We start from the raw sequence: 21416 nt of genomic DNA on the forward strand, positions 1-21416 counted from the left end.
TTCAGTTTTTTTAAAGGTCCATTTTGACTTAATGAGGCAGCAGATACAGCTTGCAAAGTTTCTGAAAGCTTTTAACTGGAGCAAGAGGGCAAAAAACCTGGCTCTCAAAGCCAGGTCAACTTAAAAGGAAAACATCTTCAAATTTGTTAACTGAGCCTTTCTGATTTGAGTTGCAAACACAAAATTCCTATACTGCATTCAAAGTCATTGCAGCGCAATAAATCTGTTTAAATGAAAAAAATCTCACCCTGATCTCTATAACAGTCCATAATCAACCTGAACCAAAAAGTTCCCACAAGTCATAAAACAAAGCAGCTAGTGATGGGGAATTAAACTTTTCAGCCACACAGGATTATACTAGCATTAAAAAAAAAAAAAAATAACCTCACATTAACATGCTCATCTACACAAAATAACAGAAGTGATTATTCCTGTGCGCCAAACTAAAATGTAATCTGTTTTTCTTTTAAAATTCATTTGTATTTTGATTAAGGTTACAGAACATCCTCCTTGGCACTTACAGAACAAGCTGACCCACAATGTATCTTCTGTAAGGTCATACCTAAAAAACAGACCACTGGAAAAACAACACTTATCTCTATCATTTGACAGTCATCATCTGTCAGAAAAAAAAAATCATCCTAATATTTCTAACATCCTAAGACACCCTAAACATTCTTTATAAGAGAACAAGAGTGCACCTTTCAGCATTTCATAGCACGAAAGTAAGAAATCCAAGATATGTTAAAGCAAATCAGGTTAAAAATAAATAAAATTATTAAAGTTGACTTTGTAGTTTTAAGCAACTTTTGTTTGGAGTTCTGAATATCAGAAGGTGCTGAAACCAAACCTACCTCATGCTTCCTCTGATGACAAATTTGGCTTCAACAAACTTACTGGTTGCTGTGATTCAGCATTATGGAAGATATGTGTGCAAAAGCACAAAATAATAGCAAGTCAAAGTTCTACTGATTTCATACTAGCTTTGGACATCAGCAACCAAGAGAGTCACTTACTACTGATCTGTCAGATCCATCAAGCCAAAACCCACAGGAATTCTAAAGCTTGATGATGCCCCTTCTGCCTCCCTAATCCCATTCACACCTAGTAGCCCTCTTACCAAAAGCTCTCAAATCCCAACACACAGCACACTCACAAACACACCTCTTTTTCTTTCTGATCATTTCTGAATACAAAAAAAAAAAAAAAAAAAAAAGGTAAAACAAGGACAGGCAGTTGAAGAGGTGATCGTGTGGAAGCTATACAAAAGAGTCCTGCATCTTTTAAGATGCAATCTTATCCTGCTTCAGACAGAACACACACCACAGCAATCTAATACTAATCACAACACTGTTATCTGCCTTTAGTTAAAGGCAAGTTGTGGTTTGTGTGCCACCAAAAGGTGACTTGTTTGCCAAAACGACATTTTCATATGACAACAGGTGAATTTCCTTTCAAGTATAACTTTAGCACTAGATTTGATAGGTTTACAATGCCTTGTTTGGAGATAAACACATTCAGGATGTTTATTTCTAAAATCAGTATATCACTTATGTATAATCTCAACATTATGCTTAGACTGTAAAAAACTAAAATAAAAGATAGATCTGCATGTGTCAAACTGGTTACTTTCTCACAGAACATATGTATACACCTGCTGAGCCTGGCAGCAGTCTGAACTACCAAATAAAAATAGAAAATGATAAAATAATTACTCTTTCAGCAGCTGGTGACTAGCTAAATTCTAAGTCTTATGGCACACTCTCAAAACTTAGAGTCTATTATTCCCTTTATACATCCAGGAACACAGTTGTGTTTCTTTCAGTTCTAATGTTTGCAGCTTCTGCCTCCTCATGACACTAAGCATTAATTATGTTTCAATAAGGTATTCATTTTATCCCAATTTATAATTTCTTCTATATAACTAAACTCCATTTACTCCTGTCTTAGATGAACGGATCAAAAGAAGTGACAATGTGATGTCCAGCCTACAACTACTTCCTACCACTTTTTCATACCCTCCTACTACTAATGTACTTTTTAAACCAATTCTGGTGAAATTTACTGCCACCTGCCTTAGACCACCTCTACTTTTTATCCACAAAATGAGTTACTAAGCCTGCACAATGTTTAATGCAGTTCAAGATATTCACGAGGTGGCATAATATAATTTCCAATTCTACTGTTCTACAGATTCTATATTTAGCAGAGGTTTTCACTGAATATTTCATTTAAACTTACCTTTGCTGTTTTTCCAGACTTCTTCTACCTTCTTCAAAATAATTTAGAAGCACTGATATTTCTACAGGCCTTGCATCCTACTGCTGGCATTTTGTATCTTGAAAACCCCACATTCACGCTTGGAAATAACATAGAGCAGTTTAATCCATTACTTGCTTGACAGACTTCAAAAACTGTAGCAGAGTATGGATGGATTTTTTTCTTCAGAGCAGAAAAAACCTGACTTGCTATCACATTGCTGCCCCTTATCTCTGCAATTTACATCAGTATTTTATTCATTAGTATTATTATATTATTTAAACGAGGACTTCCGTTAGGCTTTAGCCCCTTAGGATGAAGGTTCTATATCAGTTTTTCCTATTTCTATATCAGTTCAGCTTCCATCCTTGTTCTCTGAAAAAAAGAGGTGGTCTGGTCTTTCTAACTTGTTGTTTGTCCATTGCATCATTCCAGAACCTCCTGTTCAGATATTTCTGCCACTCACAACATTTCATCAAGTGAATAATTCCTTTAATGTCTTTTATTTTTCTCGACTTGCTCATAGCCTGCTAGGCTCCCTCAGACCCCTATTCCCTTCAGCCTTCAAAAGTATGTAAAAGAATCCATTAAATCCAGTTATTTACTGCTGCTCTTCTATTTCCCTTTATGTTTCCAATTTACATTAAACCCCCTAACCCTGATTCATATAACTTTTTTCTTCTTTTTTATCGGCTATATTTTACACTTTTTCACACAGATTTGATTTCCATTTTTCTGGAGGGCTGTTTTACATCCATTAACCTCTCACCTCTTGCCACAAAGTTATGTTTTCCAACCTCGCAACTCCTTTACTGTTGCCTTTAAAGGCATAGTTTCCTTTTGTGTTCTTAAGGATATGAGTTAAGTCCCCGTTTGCCCCCTCTAGGACTTGTAAAACACTTCAGAAGAAAAGTTCTACAATCTTGTGGAGACGCAAACAGAAAGATATCAAAGCAAGTCTGCCACATACAGGACACTCTAAAATAAAATGTACCATTCTGTTCACTTTCACTTACTTGACCGAAGGGGTAAAAAAAAAAAAAAAAAAAAAAAAGAAGAAGAAAAGAGCACTGTACTGAAACACTGAAGGTGAAATAAGACTATCAAACAATCTGGTTAAATAAACACTTACACTTAAAAGTCTCTATAAAGAATCTTTCAGAAGCTGCTACAACGTCTGACTGTAGCACTTTTAGTCCTCACAGTGTCTTTTGTCAGTGCTGCTGACATGGGCTGTTGCTGCCTTCCCTTTCTAAATGGAATACACTGTGACTTCTCCAGGAACCAGCACTGAGCTGAACATACAGGACCACATAAGCAAGCCAGCTCTGAAGACATCAACACAGAGAACGTAACATCAGAAAAACATCCACGGATAGCACACTGACAGCAAAAGGTAAATGTCCAGGTACAGTGTTAGAATGACAGACAGGACAAAGCCCCTGTTTAGAAGTTTCAGGGTGGGGCAGGGGCAGGCATGGAATCCCAAACCCCCAGAAAGCCCTATTTCTTGGAAGGGAAGCATCACTGCACCTGAACTCATTCTGAGAAAAACCTCCACCTCGCGTGTCATCTTACATTACCATGCCTCAAGCAGCTCTTCATTTTCTCTGTGCCTATGGGTACATCTAAAGGGTAATTAAAAGGTGCAACCATAGTTCAACTAGAAACAAACTTGTTTTGAATGAACCAGTTCATGTGTCAATGCACACGGTAATGTTGTAGAGACAACATAATGAAGTTACCACAAAAACAAGGACAGATACACCAAAGATTAGCTTGATTCAAACTATTAAACTACACAGTGTTCTATTAACTGTTCTGTTCTAATTATTAATTACGACAGGTATATACAAAATAACTTTAAAATAACTAGTTTCTAGAGATAAAAGTTGAAATTCCGTTTCCAGATAGCTCATATCCCAACTTTGTTAAGTCTTTCATTAACATTAAGCAGTCAGAGCAGAAAATACACCAGCAAACAAAAAAAATCCAGAGAAATGGCAGCTTGAATAACGGATAAAGAGACTATTAAACACAACCATTCAGCACCATTTGGGAATTCTGCAGAAACAGCAGCCCAGTATTTTCACAGCTCATGACATATCTTTTCAGCCTGGAGTTTCAGTTTTCATGAAACGCCCTCAAGAGGCAAAGCTTAAAATCACCATTACATGTATTCTTGCGTGAGCAATACAGATTTAAAGATTATGAATGGGAGGGGTTTCTGCTGGTTATAAGGTCTCCGAAGACATGACAACTGGAAACGGCCACCACAGCCACAGAGAAAGCGCAAACCCTTCATCACATATAGGAGGTCAAAGAGATAATGTTGTGGCTGGGATAACACCAGCCTACAAGGCGAGGTTTGCAGGGAGAAGGGACAGTTTTCCTAAGGTCAACTAAGATCACTAGGAGGGAAAAAAGTACAAGCTTGGAAGACTCAGGAGAAAGTTTTTCTCCTCTCCCGCTGCGGCCCTGCCTCTCCTCGCACCCCGTCCCGCCAGAGGACCGACCACACGGCCGTTCCCGCCAGCAGGCAGCAGCGCCGGGGAAGCCCGCCCTGGCGCTGTCCGACGCCCCGCAGCCACCCTGCCGGTTTCTCAGCCCAGAGCGCGGCGCTCCAGCGGAGCGCGGCCCGCCACCGACACGAGCCCCGCCGCCCCGCCAGCTCCGCGGGGGCTCCCGGAGCAGGACCGGCCCGGCCTGGCCCGCCGCCCGCCCGCTCCCCGGGCGGCCGGCGGGAGGCGACCGGCCCCGGCCCACGCGCGCGGATCCCGCCGCGCCGGCCGGCCCCGCCCCACCCGCGCGGCCCCCGCCTGTTGCACGCGCGTAGGCCGGGGGCTCCCGCAGCCGGCGGCACCCCCAGCCCGGGCCTCCCGCAGCCCGGGTCGAGGCGCCTCCAGCCGACACCCCGCGGGGACCCGTCCCTCCTCCCGCACCCGACCCGGCCCCGCTCACCGCCCGGCTGCCGTGACCCTCCCCGCCGCCGGCTCGGCGCGGCGCGGGCCTGAGACCGGGGCTCCCCCCTCCCGGCGGCGGAGGTACCTGCTGCTGCCCCCCGATCCCCCAGTACCTGCTGCCGGCGCGGCGCGGCCCGGCCCGGCCCCGCGCTGTCTCCTCTCGGGCCCGAGGCGCGCGAGCGCCGCTCCCTCCCTACCTGCCTGCCTAATGCTGGCTGACGACGGCAGTGCGCACGCGCTCAGACAGATGCGTGGCTTCCGGCCTCGCCGCAGCGCCCTCTGGGAGAGAGAGCCTTTCCGGCGGCCCCGCGGGCCTGGCAGGGCGAGCCCGGCCGGCGGCGGCGGCAGCCGCCCCTCGCGCGGCAGCGGCGCCCTCCTCAGGCCGGCGACACCGGCGGGGAGCGGCCCCGGGGAAGACTACGGCTCCCGGCATGCAGCGCGCGCGCCTGGCGCAGCCGCAGGCGGGGTGCGCCGCTCCCGCCCAGCCGGCCGCAGTGCGCCGCGGGGCATGCCGGGAGCTGTAGTGCGGCGGACGGCGCCGCCGCAGCCGGGAGGGCCCGGGGAGGGCGAGGAGGCGCCGCCTCCCCGCCGGAGGGGCGGTGGCCGCGGACGCGGCCGGGCGGGTCGCGGGCGCGGAGACGGAGGCGATGTCGGCGACGGCGGCCGGGCGCTGCCTTGCGGAGCGTGGTGGCGATGGCGCAGCAGCCGGGAGTGGCAGGGCGGTGCTAGGCCGCCGGCGGCCCGTAACCTGCCGCCTGTCAGCGCTGCCGCCGCGGAGCTTCGCGACAGGCGGCGGTAAAAGGGAAGAGGACCCCCCCGGGGGACTTTTACGGCCCGGGATAACCAACGAGTTGATGTTTCCACTTTAATTAGTGCTTCCTGCGATGCAGGTTACCGAGCGGCGGCCTCGGTGTCGCCGCAAACCACGTCACTGCGAGCGAAGCTCTGCCGTCTCCCGCACACGCCGAGGGGCGCGGGCGAAAAGCGAAGCCATTTCGCAGTTTCACGGGCGATCGTAAGGCAGTAAGGCTGAACGCGGCAGAGTGGCAGTAACAGGTATCAGCGGTGGTAGCTGGTCCCATAGTTAGCACGGAAAGCCACAACAACTGCTAGTCAGCCATGGTCTGTGTTGAGATAGGTATAAGTCTTAGGTTGTGTGGCAAAATCTCGTTTGCACACCCACAAAGGAGCACGAGGAGTCAATGGCAGGAGGGGGAGCCCAAACAGCACCTGCCAGACACCTCCCAGTCCCATCCCAGGAGCCATCAGCCCACCAAAGATCCAGCTCGAGGAATGCAGGGTCATGATGGCAGGTGGGAACCCCAATTAAGGAGTCAGAGGAAGGAACCCCCTGTCTAGGCCCCTCCCAGGGCTGTCGCAGAGGAGCCTCAGCCACGGAGCATCTTTAGGGCTGGAGGCATCACTGCATTCAGGGATGTGGGACACATGATGGGATGCAGGGGAAGAACGTTTGGGGATTGCACAGGACTCATTAGAGGCTGTTTCGGGGAGGAACCAAAGGCAGGAAAGGGAGAGATCGAGGTGATTGTGGAGGATCAAATGTGGGAGAATAGAGGGGTATGGGAACAAAAAGGGCCAGTTGCGTGTAAATGGTTTGTGATGGTTTGTCTGGCCATGCCCTACCAGAAATTTCAGAGATTTCACGTTTCTCACATCCTACCAGTAAGCACATCTGTACTGTAGCAGGAGGTCTGGTTACAGTACTGGTTGGCATTCCTGAGATACGTTGAATCAAATTAGCACAGGTAAGGGCAGCACCAGAGATCTTGGAAGTTCTCATGTGGGCACCAAAGGAAGTTAAGTCGTAAAGGGCAAACCTCCATCAGAGAGCGGCAGGGAGTTGATACAGGGCTCTGGAAAGGGTTTTGATCTTTTCCTCTCATGCAGGGGCACAGAGTACATTGCTGAGAGTCTGGTTTCCAGTGCAGCTGAGCTAATACAATGGTGTGCTGCAGGTATAAGGATGAATTCCTGTTCCCCATCGCATTCGCTCTTCTGCTCCCTTCTCTCCACCATGTACACATTTTCAGGCATGGTGAACTATGTTTGTTCTGCATGTCTTGTGATAGCCTGCCTTAAAAAGCCACCACAGATGATACCCTTTTGTAGCACAGCCATCACCTGCAGGCAAGGATTTGCAAAATTTGGGGGCTTGTGTTACGTGAGGCTGCGAGGCAGAGTACTGAACAGAGTGAGGCAGGCCCAGGGCAGGCTGTTTGGATCTGCGTGATCACCAAGCAACACAAGGAAGCAGTAAAAATGCCACCAGAGTTCAAACTATCTGGAAACACAGAGATTTAAAACCAGGCTGACATCAGGTGCCAGTAAAATTAAGCCACAAGGTAGCTTCATTTCTGACAACAGCTACTTCTGAAGCCCAAAGTATTTTGGTAATCTGGGTTAATTCATCTGGAGTGAGTTTAATCCTAAACCAATAATACAGAATTTTAAGAAGAATATTTTACTTCCTGTAAAAGTGGGGCATGCAAGCAGCATGTTTTTAAACACAGCTTAAAGAGACAATGACAACATTGAAGGCTGAAGAATTACCCTAAACTGGGGGGGTAAGGGGTGGAAATGGGCAAGCTAAACAGATTAGTGATCATGTTGTGATTGGGTGAAGTTCAGGTTTAGGCGTATTACCACTGGCCCCTGTTTTCCCCAGTATAATGGGATGACAGAAAATGGTATCACGATAATACAGCCCTTTCTAAAAAAGGCCATGGAGCCAGACTGCTAACCATATTTAGCACTACTAAATTATGATTGGCACCAGCAAGCCTTGGTTGTCACCTACTGACATTTTGTTCAGCCCTAAAAATGAAAACAGTTGCCTGCAGTGTTTCAAACGATGAGAGTCACTGGGAACTCACAGATAAGGAAAGAGAAAGATGAGGCAGAGCCACAAGTTCATTGTGACTTAGGATCTCAGAGCTGCCACAGCCAAAAGACATTGTTCTGTGTTTCTGAGGTGGTGAAAAGTGGTCGTGTGCAGCAGCAGGGCCACAAGAGGTGTCTTTGCAGCCAGATGGGATGAGCACCCACCAGGGAGAAGCAGTGCGTGCCCCTTCTGCATCCTTGAACCTCACTGACATGTAGTAGTACCTGTATGTCTGTGCTCACTATGTGTATAAAATGCTCACCGTGAAACTTGCCATGAAATGCTTTCATGGGTCCACCCTGACGATAAAATGTGACTGCGCTCCTTTGCTTCCTCAGGTTTGATCAAGGAAAGGTGACGCTGGGAGCTGCACCCTTCAGACTTCCTCCTGGTGGCTGGTGGAACCCTTTCACTGTGCAGTGGAGGGGCTGGAGCTGGTGAGTCTCCTGGGAGGCAGGCAGGCAGGCAGGCAGATCTGCTCAGCTCTGGGCCATTCCCACTCTCTTTCTGCTCACCCCTGCCCAGACAGATCAGAAACCCGCCATTGCTGTCTGCACCAGCTGCTAGAGTTGGTGATGATGGGAGCCGGGGGCACGGCAGCAGAAACCACAAACTGGTGTGGGCACCCAAAGGAGTTGAGGTGTAAAAGAGAAACCTCCATCAAAGAGCAGCAGAGAGTTGATACAGGGCTCTAGAAAGGGTTTTGATCTTTTCCTCTAGTGCAGGGGCGTGGAGTACATTGGTTCTGCCTCTCATATCTTCTCTGTGAAGTACCACGCCAGAAGCAACAGTGTTAACAAACACAGTGGAAGAGACTGCTCTGTAAGCTGAGCTACACAGTCACATGCACGGGTTTTATTTTTAACATCCCAAAACTACTTGGTGTTTCTGCCTGGACTTGCTCTGTATCCTCCCATTCTTTCCTCTTTCTTCTCTTGCAGTTCTGCCTTACCCACCTCGCTTCAACCCAGCTGAACACAACCAGGAGAGCAAGTGTTTGGTGCGTGCACAGGGACTCTATGATTAAGGTAAGGCTTTGTAAATAGGCTTTGGGGTCTTTATTGGTCAAACCTTATGCAATGCAATGGTTACTGTATCAAGCTGTTAAAATCAAGACATCTTCAAACCATCCTTAGTAATTAAGATGAAGTAGAATAAGACACAAAGTGTCTTAAATGACACCCTAAACCAGAGGCAACTGGTAACTGAATGCTTCTGTGACATGCTACTCTAAAAAAAGCCCTCCTCCATAATATATTCAGTGGATTAGCCAGTTTGCAGCACTATATCTGGCATTTTAAAAAACTAAGATGCTGATTCTAAGATGGGAGCTTCCACAGCAAGACAGATGATAAATAAAAAATTCAATTTCTGTAGTTTTCAAGAAACTCTGAGAGAAGACAAGGAGGTACAGTAAGGGTCAGACGAAAGGCAATAGCAATCTTGTTGCAAAAATGTTAAGACTTAAAATCTGCTGAGTTTTGTAGATTCAGACTGCAAACTTTATGTTGGTAATCCAGACTGAATGAATGATGATGAAGTAAGAAATACAAGGGTTACAGGTACTACAGTTGTTGCTGCTTAGCAATTTTTATTCAGGAATCTTTTCACTTTTGTTTTTGATGACTTAGACCTTAAACAATTGTTCTGAAATTATACTGGACACCTGCCTTCAGCTGGGTTTGTTTTGTTTGGCTTAAAACTATTCACTGCATTATCTCAAGAAGTTTTCAGAGAAGTATGTTAATGAGATTCTTGCCAGGGCAAAAAATAGAACCTGAGCCCAAAGAAAAAAACAGTTTGGACCATTCTTTTTTTTTTTTTTTTTTTTTTTTTTTTCCCTAAGACTGCAACTAAACTGGAACCTGTTATTTTAAAGCAGTTGCTGAACTAAAACCAAAACCAAACCTGATTCCCAGTTATCAATGCAAAGTGAGAGTTTGCCTGTGTCTCTACCAAGGACAGCACAGGGACCCCTCCCATGCAGGAGGAGCAGCAGAGCAGCTCCATGCCACAGCCTCCTTCTCTCTGTCCTGCCTGTCTCCCCCACAACTCCCCCATGTGTCCAGCACAAGACCCTGCTGCTGGGCTGCCCTGCACCATACCGCCAACCCAGGGGACCACTTCAACACCTGGAATTTTGGGGTTTGTTTTTCTCAGGTGAGCTACGGCTACATTGTGCCAGGTAGAGAGGAGCAAGAAATATTGCTGATCCAGGTGTGCAGCACAGATTTAGCAGGTAGGGAGGCCTGATGATGCAACAGCTTCTCATGAGCTCCACGGTCCTGCATGCCAGGTTTAGGGAGCTGAAGACAAGCTGATGTGCTGCTGTAAGAAGCTGAGCATCAGGTGTGCTCTGGAAGAAAAGCAAGGAACCTGAATTGAAATTTTTCCAGGCTGATGCACTATACTGTGGGCCTACTCCATCTCTGTCATTTTAGAGCATATTTTTTTCGATTTCAAAAGCAATTCCAACCCATTCAGTAACTCTGAACTAGTGGTTGTTGCCATGAAACACCACAGCCTCAGCCAGCTAATGCCCAGCTAGAAAATACAGGGAGTAGCTCCATAATTGTCACAGCTTCATCCTTCTGTCTTTGGGTTTATCTAACAGGTCAGTTGTCTCACAGAAAATCTTTTCACTCTCCATGTCTTACACTGAGGATTTGAAGTTCACCAGAAGGATTGCCCTGGAATCGAAGTGCCCCTATAAAATCCATGTGAACTTGTTCAAGGTCTGAGCCTCAAAGAAACTAGGGCTTGCACATGCTCACTAAAAGGTCATTAGTGTCACTGATGAAGATTTCATCTATACCTTTTATTCTCCCTTTCCACCTACCCTGACCTGTACCATATTCACTGCCTGACTCATTTAAAGCTTGGCTGGCAACATGTATATGCAAGGTCAGTCTGAATGGCAACTGCAGAGCCGCTGTGCCATGAAGGACAGTGACCCGTGCCTAATGCCAAGACGGTCACTCAAGCTGTAGCTGTCCCTGCTGTGAGTGTCAAGATGTTGGGCTTGACTCACTTAGGGATCACGGTGATTCCAGGTGGTGGCATTCTTGGATTTGCTTTTTATTTTGTATCAAAGGACAGTGTTTTAGAAAACTTAGGCTACCGAGAATCATGTACAAGTGCAGTACTGTGTGGTTTCCAATGGCACAGTGCTTTCTTCCTCAGCTCCAAGAAATAAATATATCTGTTTAGCAAAAGGAGACCCAAGCCTGATTTCTTGCTGAGGTTGTTAAGTACATAGTGATTGAGGAAGAGCACTGCACAGAAAGAGAAGAAAATCTCTAGTCTAAGGAGACTTAGATGCTCTCCTAGAAAATCTGATTCTACACCTGGTTCTGCCAGGGTTTTTGTGCAGGAGGCACACAACTGCAAGTGAAACGTCAGAACCTGAGCATCTCCATGCTTAGTGTAGATATGTATATAAAGTATTATATGTAGTTCTGTTTATTTTCATCTTTCTATTCTTTAATTCTGCATCTCCCAAATAGAAGTAATAGTGTCTTTTAACTTGAAGTGCATCTCTAGTACTGCAAAGATAAATTCGTTATTGGTTGTGAACCCCCTCAGATACTAAGGTAGTGAATATATTGAAAAACCCTGCAAGGAAATTAATAACTCTGTATTCACCTCAAGATTTAAGTATTACGATAACGTTGAGATAAACACCGAACACTGGGTAACAAGGATTAAGAGAAATAGATAGTATCTCCTATCTATGTATCTCCTGTACACTTCACAGAAAGTATTTACATTTCTGGAAAATATTTTTCTGTTGTAACATTACATATAACTTTAACATTCTTGGCTCCAGCATTTGAATGCAAACTTTCCTGAGACTTTTTTAAGAGCTCCTTATCATGTTGTAAATCTTCAAAAGATTGTTTTACGTTCAATTGCAATCTCCTCTTAGAGGCACCCTTTAAGGGAATTATCTGGGGTTTCTAGTGGCCCTTTTCAATGGTTCTTTAAAACAGGAGGCATCCCTTGATTCCGTATGAATACCTCAGATATGATATATAACCTTTGTGTGTCATGTGATCAGTCACATATAGCAAATACCAAATAAGAAAACACTTGTACGGTTTTGGCTCATTGACTGCAACTGAATTAAATATGTGTTTACTGAAAATAAATTGTAATTTGTTTATAAACTGTAAGTTATTGTCACTGAACAGATCTGCTCCAGACACAGACATATCTGCAGTTAAAATAGCAGTTGTATATTTTTAAACCGTACTTGATTTGCTGTCATGATGGTCTAAAAATAAAGATTTACCAAAGTGGACAAACTGTGGACTGTAATTTGCATCCTTTCTTTCCACAGTAGCTTGAATGTGATTCAAGTAACCATTTCTGTTTTGACTTTTTTTCTCACCCAGCTCGTAGGAAATTTTGCAAGCTACAGGGAAACAAGAATTGTACACGTTTAGAGAAATGTTTCATCACCTGATATACCTGTATGTCACCTGCCTCGGGATGTTATGTATCACATTTACTGAGGCAATGATTTATAAACTTTCTGCTCAGGGTGTTCAAAGCTGTAGTTTGTGTACTGACAATAGTACCATCAACTAAACCACAGAGCTAACTAGATCATCAGTTAAAACACAGAGCTCCTGATTACTGGTATAGGAGAAGCATTCAAACCGTGATAAATATCAGAAAAAATCTCTAGCCCTTCTTCCTGTCCTCTAGCTTCATAGATTTGACAATGAGAAGAGAGGCATAGAAATCATTTGTCTGAAAAGAACAGCATATACAAGTTAGGTATATGCTGTTAGGTATAGGTTAGAGATGAGGTAAACACAACTAAAAAATACCTGAATAACAATGAAGGCTGATTCTGGATCTGAGTGCCCTCATATGGTCACTTTTCATAAACAAAGCGTGTATTTTCTTTCTCTACACGTGATTTGGATGGGATTCATGTCAGCATACAGCAGTGTAAAAGCAAGGTCCTCTCCAGAACCTTTACAATCAGTTCTTCCTGTGTTTTGGAGAACCATAAGGCCTGTGCCTCTGATGTATGTTTATTTATCAATTATTTCTCTCCAAGAGTTACTTTTGCAGTGGAAAGTATTGTTCACACATTCATGTTTTTATTGTGGTGTAATGTACCCAGCCTTCCTCTGACCTTATGCAAGTCATAGCTGGGACTATTTTTAGAGATTATATTTGCAGCAAAACGTTGCAAGAATGAAAGCAGTAAGGATGCTGCCAACGTGAAATAAGTCCATCTGTATATCCTGCTTCTCTGAGCCGCATAAAAGTAGATTTAACTAAACAGCTTAAAGCAGGACAGATTCCACCCTACACCACATGTATTTAAGGGCTGGATGAGGCTGGAGCCACCCTGGCCAGCACACTGATGTCACCCCTGTGCAGAAGCCAGTGCTTCCCAAGACAAGGCAGGGAATGTTATAATGGGTAGTCACGAAGTACTGGTTTTCTGCATTGCTTTCTCAAGCTCTTCCCGTGCAAACAAAGGTGAATGTACCTGAGCCTTATACTTCAGAGTGTAAGTTTGTCCCTGGGTAAAGGGACTGCCAAGGACATGTTCCTCTACTCTGCAGGACTGAGGGGAATGGGGATGATTCATTAGGAGGTGTAAAGAGGTACTGGTCAGCATTGGAAGTTGCAAAGAATGGAACAAACATGCAGTTAAGAACAATCAACAAGCAATTAATGCATGTCAAACTCAAAGATGAGTGCGTGGTCTTCAGTGACTGCAGAAACACACAAGCATTGCCTTTCCCGGTCATCCTTCCTTCTCCAGCATTGTTCGTGACTTCCATTGCCAGGGTGTGAAAGTGGGAAAGATGAGAAGTTAACACAGGACTTTCAAGAAGGAGAGGGGGAAGCAGCTTCACGTAGCAGCTCTTCCCATTGAGCCTGAGCCTACTTCCTTTGCCGCACAGCCCTTCTCAGGGCTAGGTCACCGAAGCCGGGGGTTGCAAAAGCACTCGTGTACGGGTGAATGACAGTACTGTATTTTCTCTAATCTCAGAAAAAAACAGAGTCTAAATTATTTTACTAACAATGTCTGTTTTTTTCCCAGAGCCAAATGAGAGTCAGCTGGGCCTATGGTAGTTCCTACTGCTTTTGAAAGTATGGTGGGTTTCAAAAGAAACTTGTCATAAATCTTTTTCTCATTTTCACACAAAAAAAAACCCTCCCTGGGTCATGTTTGGAAACAGAACTTCAGTTCCTTCTTATCATTAGCTTTTTCCCTTCCACAGAGATTCCCAATGGGCTGAATGAACCCCCCCCTCCAGCAAGGAGGAGAAAGTCAGAAGTCAGGAGTATCCCACTTGCAGCAGCTCTTCTTTGGTCCAAGATACCAGTTGAAAGTATCCAGGGAAGTAGCTCCAAGTAGTGACTGAGCAGCCTCTAGTTCTCTGATCCAGCAACCGTGTATGAGGGAAAGGATCACGGGAGATCCTACATGTTCCCCGTAAACTGCACCTCTTATGGACCTTGTGGAAGAAGACTGCTATCATTTCTTATGTTCTTAGGATTTTTACAACAGAAGGCATGCCTTATGCTAATCACCATCTCCATTTACTTGCTGTTGGACACTGTGCTTCTGTTTTCCCATTTTTAGGAAGGTTTAACAGCTGTTGCCAGGAATTATTGCAACAGTAAAGGTATTATGAGCAAGGAGAACTGAGAACTTTTGGAAGCAGGCCTCGTGAGTGCATTATTTTTACATTAAACTCATTTAATTGACTTATTGGGAAAGAATGAAAAACACAATAATGACACCAAAGCCAGTTGTTCATTGTAACACAAAGCTAGTAATCTGATAGTAATAACTTTTTATATAAGGATCTTCATACATCGTGTTCTTTTACTTCTGCTTTTTGTTGTTGGATGCCAGGAAAATTGAATGTCCTTTTTATATCAAAGGTTTTTAAGGCAAGGAGAGGAAAAAATTATATATATTTTGAAACTACAATAGTATCTAAGTGTGAGAATGGAAATGCAGTCTTCCTTAAGAAAACATTCAACCTGTTTATTAAATAAAGTTGGTTGACATTTCTGAAACATTTGGTTTGGCAACCTCAGCTTCTTCTTTTAATCCAGTCTGTCAGTTGCAAGTTGTTAAATCCATGGAGCTGCTTGATGGCAGCTGAATTTATGAAACAGAGACTGGTATTGTTTATTGCCTGTTGCCTGGGACCTCTTTCCCCTTGTAGTGTCAGTAACACCTTCATAAGCTGAATCTAAAATATGATCAGCTTAGGATCACCTACTCCATTCCAGGTAGTGTTTGACAACGACTGGTGAGAAGTGTGTAGGATGAACTGAAAAAGTAGAGCAGCAGTGATCGGGTTTTGTAGGATCATGCTCTAAAACAAATCCTGAAGAAAAATTGACTTTTTCTCAAAGAGATACCCTGTAAAAGGTATGCTCAGGCTGACTCCTCCCCTGCAGCGTCACAGGAAGGGAAAAGCTCTGTTGAGGTTAGACCTTTGTCACTCCCTTTCTGCCCTCATTGCACACCGTGGTGCTGAGCAGAGCATGAGATAAAGCATGCCTGCCCTCTTCTCCTCCTTCCTACCTACTTCGCGTTCACTGGTGACAGCAAGAGGAAGAAAGGTGAAAGGCAGTTTGTAAAAAAAAATTGAAAGAAAATGGATTTAACTGGTTGACTATAACCCTGCAACAAGCCTCACTGCTCTCTGGAGTCTCTCTCCAAAACGCAGATTGAGGCATTGCCTTATTGCAGGTTTTGACACCTGAGCATAGATGTAGCAAATAACCTGCCTGAAGGAAAGTCCCCTGCAGTCTCTGTTCCATGATGTGCAAGCATCATCTAGGAGTGTAAGGGTCAATCAGGAAAGCAAAGAAGGCCAGGCAAATTAGCCTTTACCCAGGCTGTTTTCCACACTGGGAACTGGGATCAGGAAGATAATCCTCACTGTCAGCCTTGCTGGTGTAAAGCAAAGGGAGATTCATTTGCACAACATTCACATCTTTATGGCAGGATGACAAGACACATAGGCCAAATGACCAGCTAATTTTTCCAGAGAGAAAAAAGAAACGTTATCTTTCCTACTGAAGCAGCATTTAGGAAGTGGAAAGCTGCTTCACTGTGCCTCTAATAGTCTTGATTTCAGCAGCTTTGTATAGATAGACCCAGTGTAAATATTGGGACAGAAAGCAGCTTGCTCCCAAACACTGACTGCTTCTGCTGGGCTAACAAGTAAGGACCTTATCTCTATACGTGCTGCTATCAGGGCATGCTGTACTGCGAGGATCAGTGCTGATATGTGACTGTATGGAGCTGGCAGTCATTTGCCCACAGCCTTATTCCTGCTAGAAGTACATGTGAGCACCTAATGCATAGAAACCAAACACGGGTACGGAGGGTCTATGGCCATCCTTGCTCCTTTGGGCAATAACTCCTGTCTTCTTTTCTTTGTTACACACAGCACCGGGCTCAGAAAGCTCCCCCTGGGCAGCACAGGCACTGTGAGAGATGTTTCAACCAGCACTGCCGTGCACCAATTGAGCCCTCCATCTCCTGCATGGTGATCAGCTGCCGCTTTCACTGCGGGGCCATCTTCCACATGTGCAAGGAGGAGGAGCACCAATTGCTTTGTCCCTTAGAGCAGGTCTCCTGCCTCAACTCAGCCTATGGCTGCCCTTTTTCCATGGCCCGCTTTAAGCTGGCGAAGCACCTCCAGGTCTGTCCAGCCAGTGTTGTCTGCTGCTCGATGGAGTGGAATCGTTGGCCAAACGTGGATTCAGACACAACCCTCCACCAGAACATTATGAAGGAGACCTTGAATGAAGAGTGTCTGGACACAGCTTTGGCACTCAGAGACCAGAAAATACTTTTCAGGACTTTGAAAATAGCTGAATTGTTTCCAGAATGGAGGAAAAAGGATGAAGTGGAAGAGCTAATGGCTGAAGCCATGGGTGGGGAAGAAGGTGCTGTGGGAGGAGTAGCCTGTAGTTCCCAAGAGGGCAATGACCAGTTGTCCGAGCTCAGCCAACGTGAGCGTGAAGATTTGGCAAAGGACAAAGAGGGAATGGATCTGGGCAGTTACAAAACCTGGGAGAACATTTTCAGCAAAGAGCTCCTGGCTTGCAAGGTAACAGGCTCACCGGCCAGCACAGGGCAAAAGATGGAGGAGGCTTCCAAGAAAACAGTGTCAACCCCTCATGCTGCCGGCTCCACAGAGAAGGCAAAGGAAGTACCTAATGGTGCAGAAGAGACAAAGAACCAAAAGCCTGAACAAGTAGCACCGAATACAGAAATGACAGGACTGGCTCCCTGGCAAGAAGGGGTCCTGGAGAGGCTGAAGAAGGAAGTTGGTGTAGGTGATTACAACATGTATCTGGTACATCATGGGGGAATGCTCATCCGCTTTGGCCAGCTAGCTGCTTGCACACCCAAAGAAAAAGACTTTGTCTATGGAAACTTGGAAGCTCAGGAAGTGAAGACTGTCTACACGTTCAAAGTGCCAGTTAGTTACTGTGGCAAAAGAGCACGACTAGGAGATGCACTGGGCCACAAGATGCCAACTTCAGACAAGTCAGTGGATACCTCAGAATTGGGAATAAACCTAGAAGAACTACCTAAGGCAAATATAGTTAAAGCCACACTGCTGTGTGCACTGGAAAAAGAGCTGAAAGGCCATGAGATCTCCGAAGCGAGGGGTATTGATGGACTCTTTATGGATTTTGCAACACAGACATACAGCTTTCCTTTGGAGCACTTTTCCTCCAATGCTGTTCTAGCAGATGTTCTGGATGAAGAAAGCCCACCAGAACTCCACGTGGAGCTCTACACTGAATGTGTAACCAGAAGACACAACAAAAGCAGTTCAGCTTTCACATTCACTTGCAGTCATTTCTTCAGGAGGGATGAGTTCTCATCCCACTTCAAGAATGTGCACGCTGATATCCAGTCATGTCTGGATGGATGGTTCCAGCATCGCTGCCCACTGGCCTACTTGGGATGTACTTTTGTTCAAAATCACTTCCGCCCTGATGGACTTAAGGCCAAGGTTATATACAGCAAGCCTCTCAAGACATTTGCTATTAAGCCGGAGGTGGACACCCTCCTTGCTGACTCAGGGAAGGGCAATTCCACAGTGACTAATCCAGGAAGAAATAAGGACTTGCTGAGCAGCCTCCCAGTGGAAGTGCTCAAGTACATTGCGGGATTCCTGGACAGCTTCAGTTTATCTCAGCTATCACAAGTGTCAGTGCTGATGAGGGACATCTGTGCCACTCTTCTTCAAGAGAGGGGAATGGTTCTGCTGGTCTGGGAGAAAAAAAGATATTCCCATGGCGGTACTTCATGGAAAGCTCGCAAAAAGGCAAGTAACTGTGACACTGGGAAAAAGACAGCCACGGGTTCTCTCCAGATAAAACAGAAGCATAGCAGGTGATGCTCCGTATAAGCATGCGGATGTGGGGAAGGTTCCTGACGTGAATTTACACCGCAATTGTCGGGGGTCAGGGCTGTAAAATGTGGTACATCTAGCAAAGATAGGAAGGTGTAAATGGACATCTTCTGACTAGCTGAAAGTCCCCACCCAAACTTGTCTTGAGTAACCCATTCGCATGTGCACCATTTTTAGGCACTGGGAACTGAAAATTCCTGATATTTAAGGGTTACACATGGATTTTTTAAGAACTTGATATTCATACTTTTTTTTTTCTTTTCAAGCCAATCTAGGATATGTCAAATCTAAAACATGCTTTGGAACGCCAAAAAGATAAAGAACAAGGAGACCTGGCTATGAAAGGACCTCAGGTGTTAGCGTCAACCCCTGAGGGCTTTCATGATTAGTGGTTCACAGGATTGCCATGAGGGTCTGACTCCTTGGGTTCTGAGCACCTGAGGGAACAGCCCGGGGATAGAAAACCTTCTTCTGCAAAGCTGACCTCCCACTGTTTGTGCTGTAAAATTACCACCCTCACTGGCTGTTTAGGTAGTCTGAAAGAAATACGTAAACACAGATCAGTCTAAGTCCTAGTTGAACAATAGTTATTAAAGGTTTTTGAGTAGCTGATCATCTTGCAGCTGCTTTAACATAAAACTGTTTGAAGGAAAAACATGAGAGACTCCAGCATGACCAAGCAGACAAGACAGAGATCTAGGAACAAATAGTTTAGAGATCCAGGGAAGACTCCCAGAAATCATCTAAGCACCTGGCTTTCAAGCAGGCCCCTGAAGATCTCCACCTATTGATTCTTATCGAATGGAAGCTTAGCAGTTTATGAAGCTTAGAAGTTTATGACTCTTTATTAGTACTCTTTATTAAGAGAAAACATGAAGCATGGTGAATTCAAAATCTGTGTAATAAAGTTTGGTGGCTGCAAGTTGAATTAGCCCAATATGAAACAGGAATTAGCCACTGAAATCATTTACTGGAGAATGTGGCTTCCTTCAGTAAAAGGAAGAAGTTCCAGCTGAGCAATCATATAACAATTAACTTTAGTCATTGTAGCACAGTTTCAAACCAGCAGTATTGAATTTAAGGACTGTCTAACCCTTTGTTAGCTGTCTGTATTGACCACACAGAAATCTTGTTCAAGCTCTGCCTGAAAACATTCTGTTTCTAATTAGTCTGAATTTCCTGACTACTGTGTATAATAGCTATGATTACTTAGGACTGGGACAGGGCCAGGTAATCTTAAGTGTAGCACACCCACCTACTGTCCTTCTTCCACAGGAAGAAACACTTTTAGGGAGAAGAAATCTACTATGACTTTAAAAATTCCTTTGATTTATTGGTATACAGCAAATATTAAAGGGACTTAATCACAGTCTTATCACTATATGCTAGTAATATCACTAAAAGTACATAGTAACACAGCAAACAGAACTGGAAAATTTAACTGTGCATTTCTGGTTTTTACAAGCTTCTGTGTGCTTTGGGAAGAACTTTAACCTTAGATTTCCCAGGCTTGTTCTGGAGTGGGGTGAATAACAACAGTGTTGTAATGTTAATTACTTTCAAGTTGCTGATAGATGCTTTGGAAGGTCTTTATGAAGTCAGGTTTCTTTGAGAAGCGTATCGTGCAAGCATACTGTAGTCACTTTGCTTTATAAGCATCTTGGATCACACTGTATATACGATGGAGTTTTCTTTGGAGGTGCGGTGGTCAGGTGTCCTGGATTTCCTCATGGCCTGCACTGGACTGACACCAAAAGCTGTAGAAGGGTACCTTCCCATTAAAAATGGCAGGTGATGACTAAAGCAGCAAAACCAGCAAGCACAAGGTACATAACAATACAGACCCCATTTTTACTTGTTATACCAGTCTTGCACAACCAGATGTTCACTAGCCTGTCCTGTGCAGGTAATGCACACCTGCTGTAAGCATATAAGATTTTAAAAATCCTCTACCATTTTTACCAGCATTCCCATTTTCTCTCCCCAATTTCTCTCTTCCCTCTCCCGTATCAGATCTGGCAGTTCAGCAGCCTGTTCTCCAGAGTTAGCAAATGGCAGCGCAATGACGTCGCATGCATGTCAGAGCACCTGAAGAATTGTCCTTTCTACCAAGTGGAGCACAAGACGGACCCTGTGCTGCTGACAGGCATGTGTGAATCTCGAGAGCAGACTCGAAAGACTTTGGTTTCTACTTTCAAGCACAGAGTCTGAACAGCCTGCTTTCCCTCCAAACACGTTCCTTTCAGGACCCTTTGAAAGAAGATTTGAGAATTCGGGTGTAAACATTGTTGCTTCCAACTCTCCTTTGGATGTACGAAACTGGCTTCTCCCCAGCTGCATTTGAAACATCCTGCATCGTTTTTTTTTTTTTCCTGCATTAATTTAATTGTTGAAACTTCATCCGCTGCTCACTGATATCATGTGCTTTCTGTTTATGTTTATGTTCCTTGCTTAATATAGCATCCCGAAGAAAGCAATAAGGATCTTCTTTGAAAACAGCATCTTTGCAACCTTGAAGGTAGGCTGCCACTCCTGTATCATGTCTCTGAGAGAAGCAAGAGCAGTTAATGTACCTAGGTCAACTAGATCAGAAACACCTTTGTTTTGGCTGGAAAGCCAAGTTCTAGGAGCACAGGCAGATACCTTCCTGCCTGGCAGTCCTAAGAACTGCTAATCTGTTCTGAGATGTGGGCAAAATAAAAGGCCTCTCCCCCCACTTAATTGATTAGAACTCCAGTGAGGACCCAGGAATTCACTGTGCAGCCACAGACCATCATTTAGGACCCTGATTCAGGCAAGCATACCTAGTAGAGCGCAAGCCTAAAGCTGAACTCATGGGAGCATTCAAAC

The 21416-nt window shown here is 44.8% G+C and overlaps 2 protein-coding genes across 2 annotated transcripts in view; one reads left to right on the forward strand and one right to left on the reverse strand.

The window, feature by feature from the left end:
- The window catches only part of KPNA1 (karyopherin subunit alpha 1), a 56220-nt gene extending 50860 nt beyond the window's left edge, over positions 1-5360 (reverse strand). The window contains exon 1 of the mRNA XM_086478431.1: positions 5336-5360. The gene's annotated coding sequence lies outside the window, so the exon portion shown is untranslated. The remainder of the gene's footprint in view (positions 1-5335) is intronic.
- An 8437-nt stretch (positions 5361-13797) lies between these two features.
- On the forward strand, positions 13798-20777 carry FBXO40 (F-box protein 40). Its single transcript, XM_086460673.1, has 3 exons — positions 13798-13944; positions 16581-18479; positions 20580-20777. The coding sequence occupies exons 1-3, from the start codon at positions 13798-13800 to the stop codon at positions 20775-20777; spliced, it is 2244 nt and encodes a 747-aa protein (XP_086316799.1).
- The last annotated feature ends 639 nt before the right edge of the window (positions 20778-21416 follow it).

Source organism: Leptosomus discolor, chromosome 1 (genome assembly GCF_034619465.1).
Source record: "Leptosomus discolor isolate bLepDis1 chromosome 1, bLepDis1.hap2, whole genome shotgun sequence".
Lineage (NCBI taxonomy): Eukaryota > Metazoa > Chordata > Aves > Leptosomiformes > Leptosomidae > Leptosomus > Leptosomus discolor.

Bases quoted from the DNA above. Each gene is read 5' to 3' on its own strand.
- FBXO40 (XM_086460673.1), top strand. From the start codon at position 13,798: ATGCAGTTAAGAACAATCAACAAGCAATTAATGCATGTCAAACTCAAA. The intron at 13,945-16,580 runs GTGTGAAAGTGG...TGTTACACACAG, and splicing joins TCGTGACTTCCATTGCCAGG to CACCGGGCTCAGAAAGCTCC. The intron at 18,480-20,579 runs GCAAGTAACTGT...CTCCCGTATCAG, and splicing joins CATGGAAAGCTCGCAAAAAG to ATCTGGCAGTTCAGCAGCCT.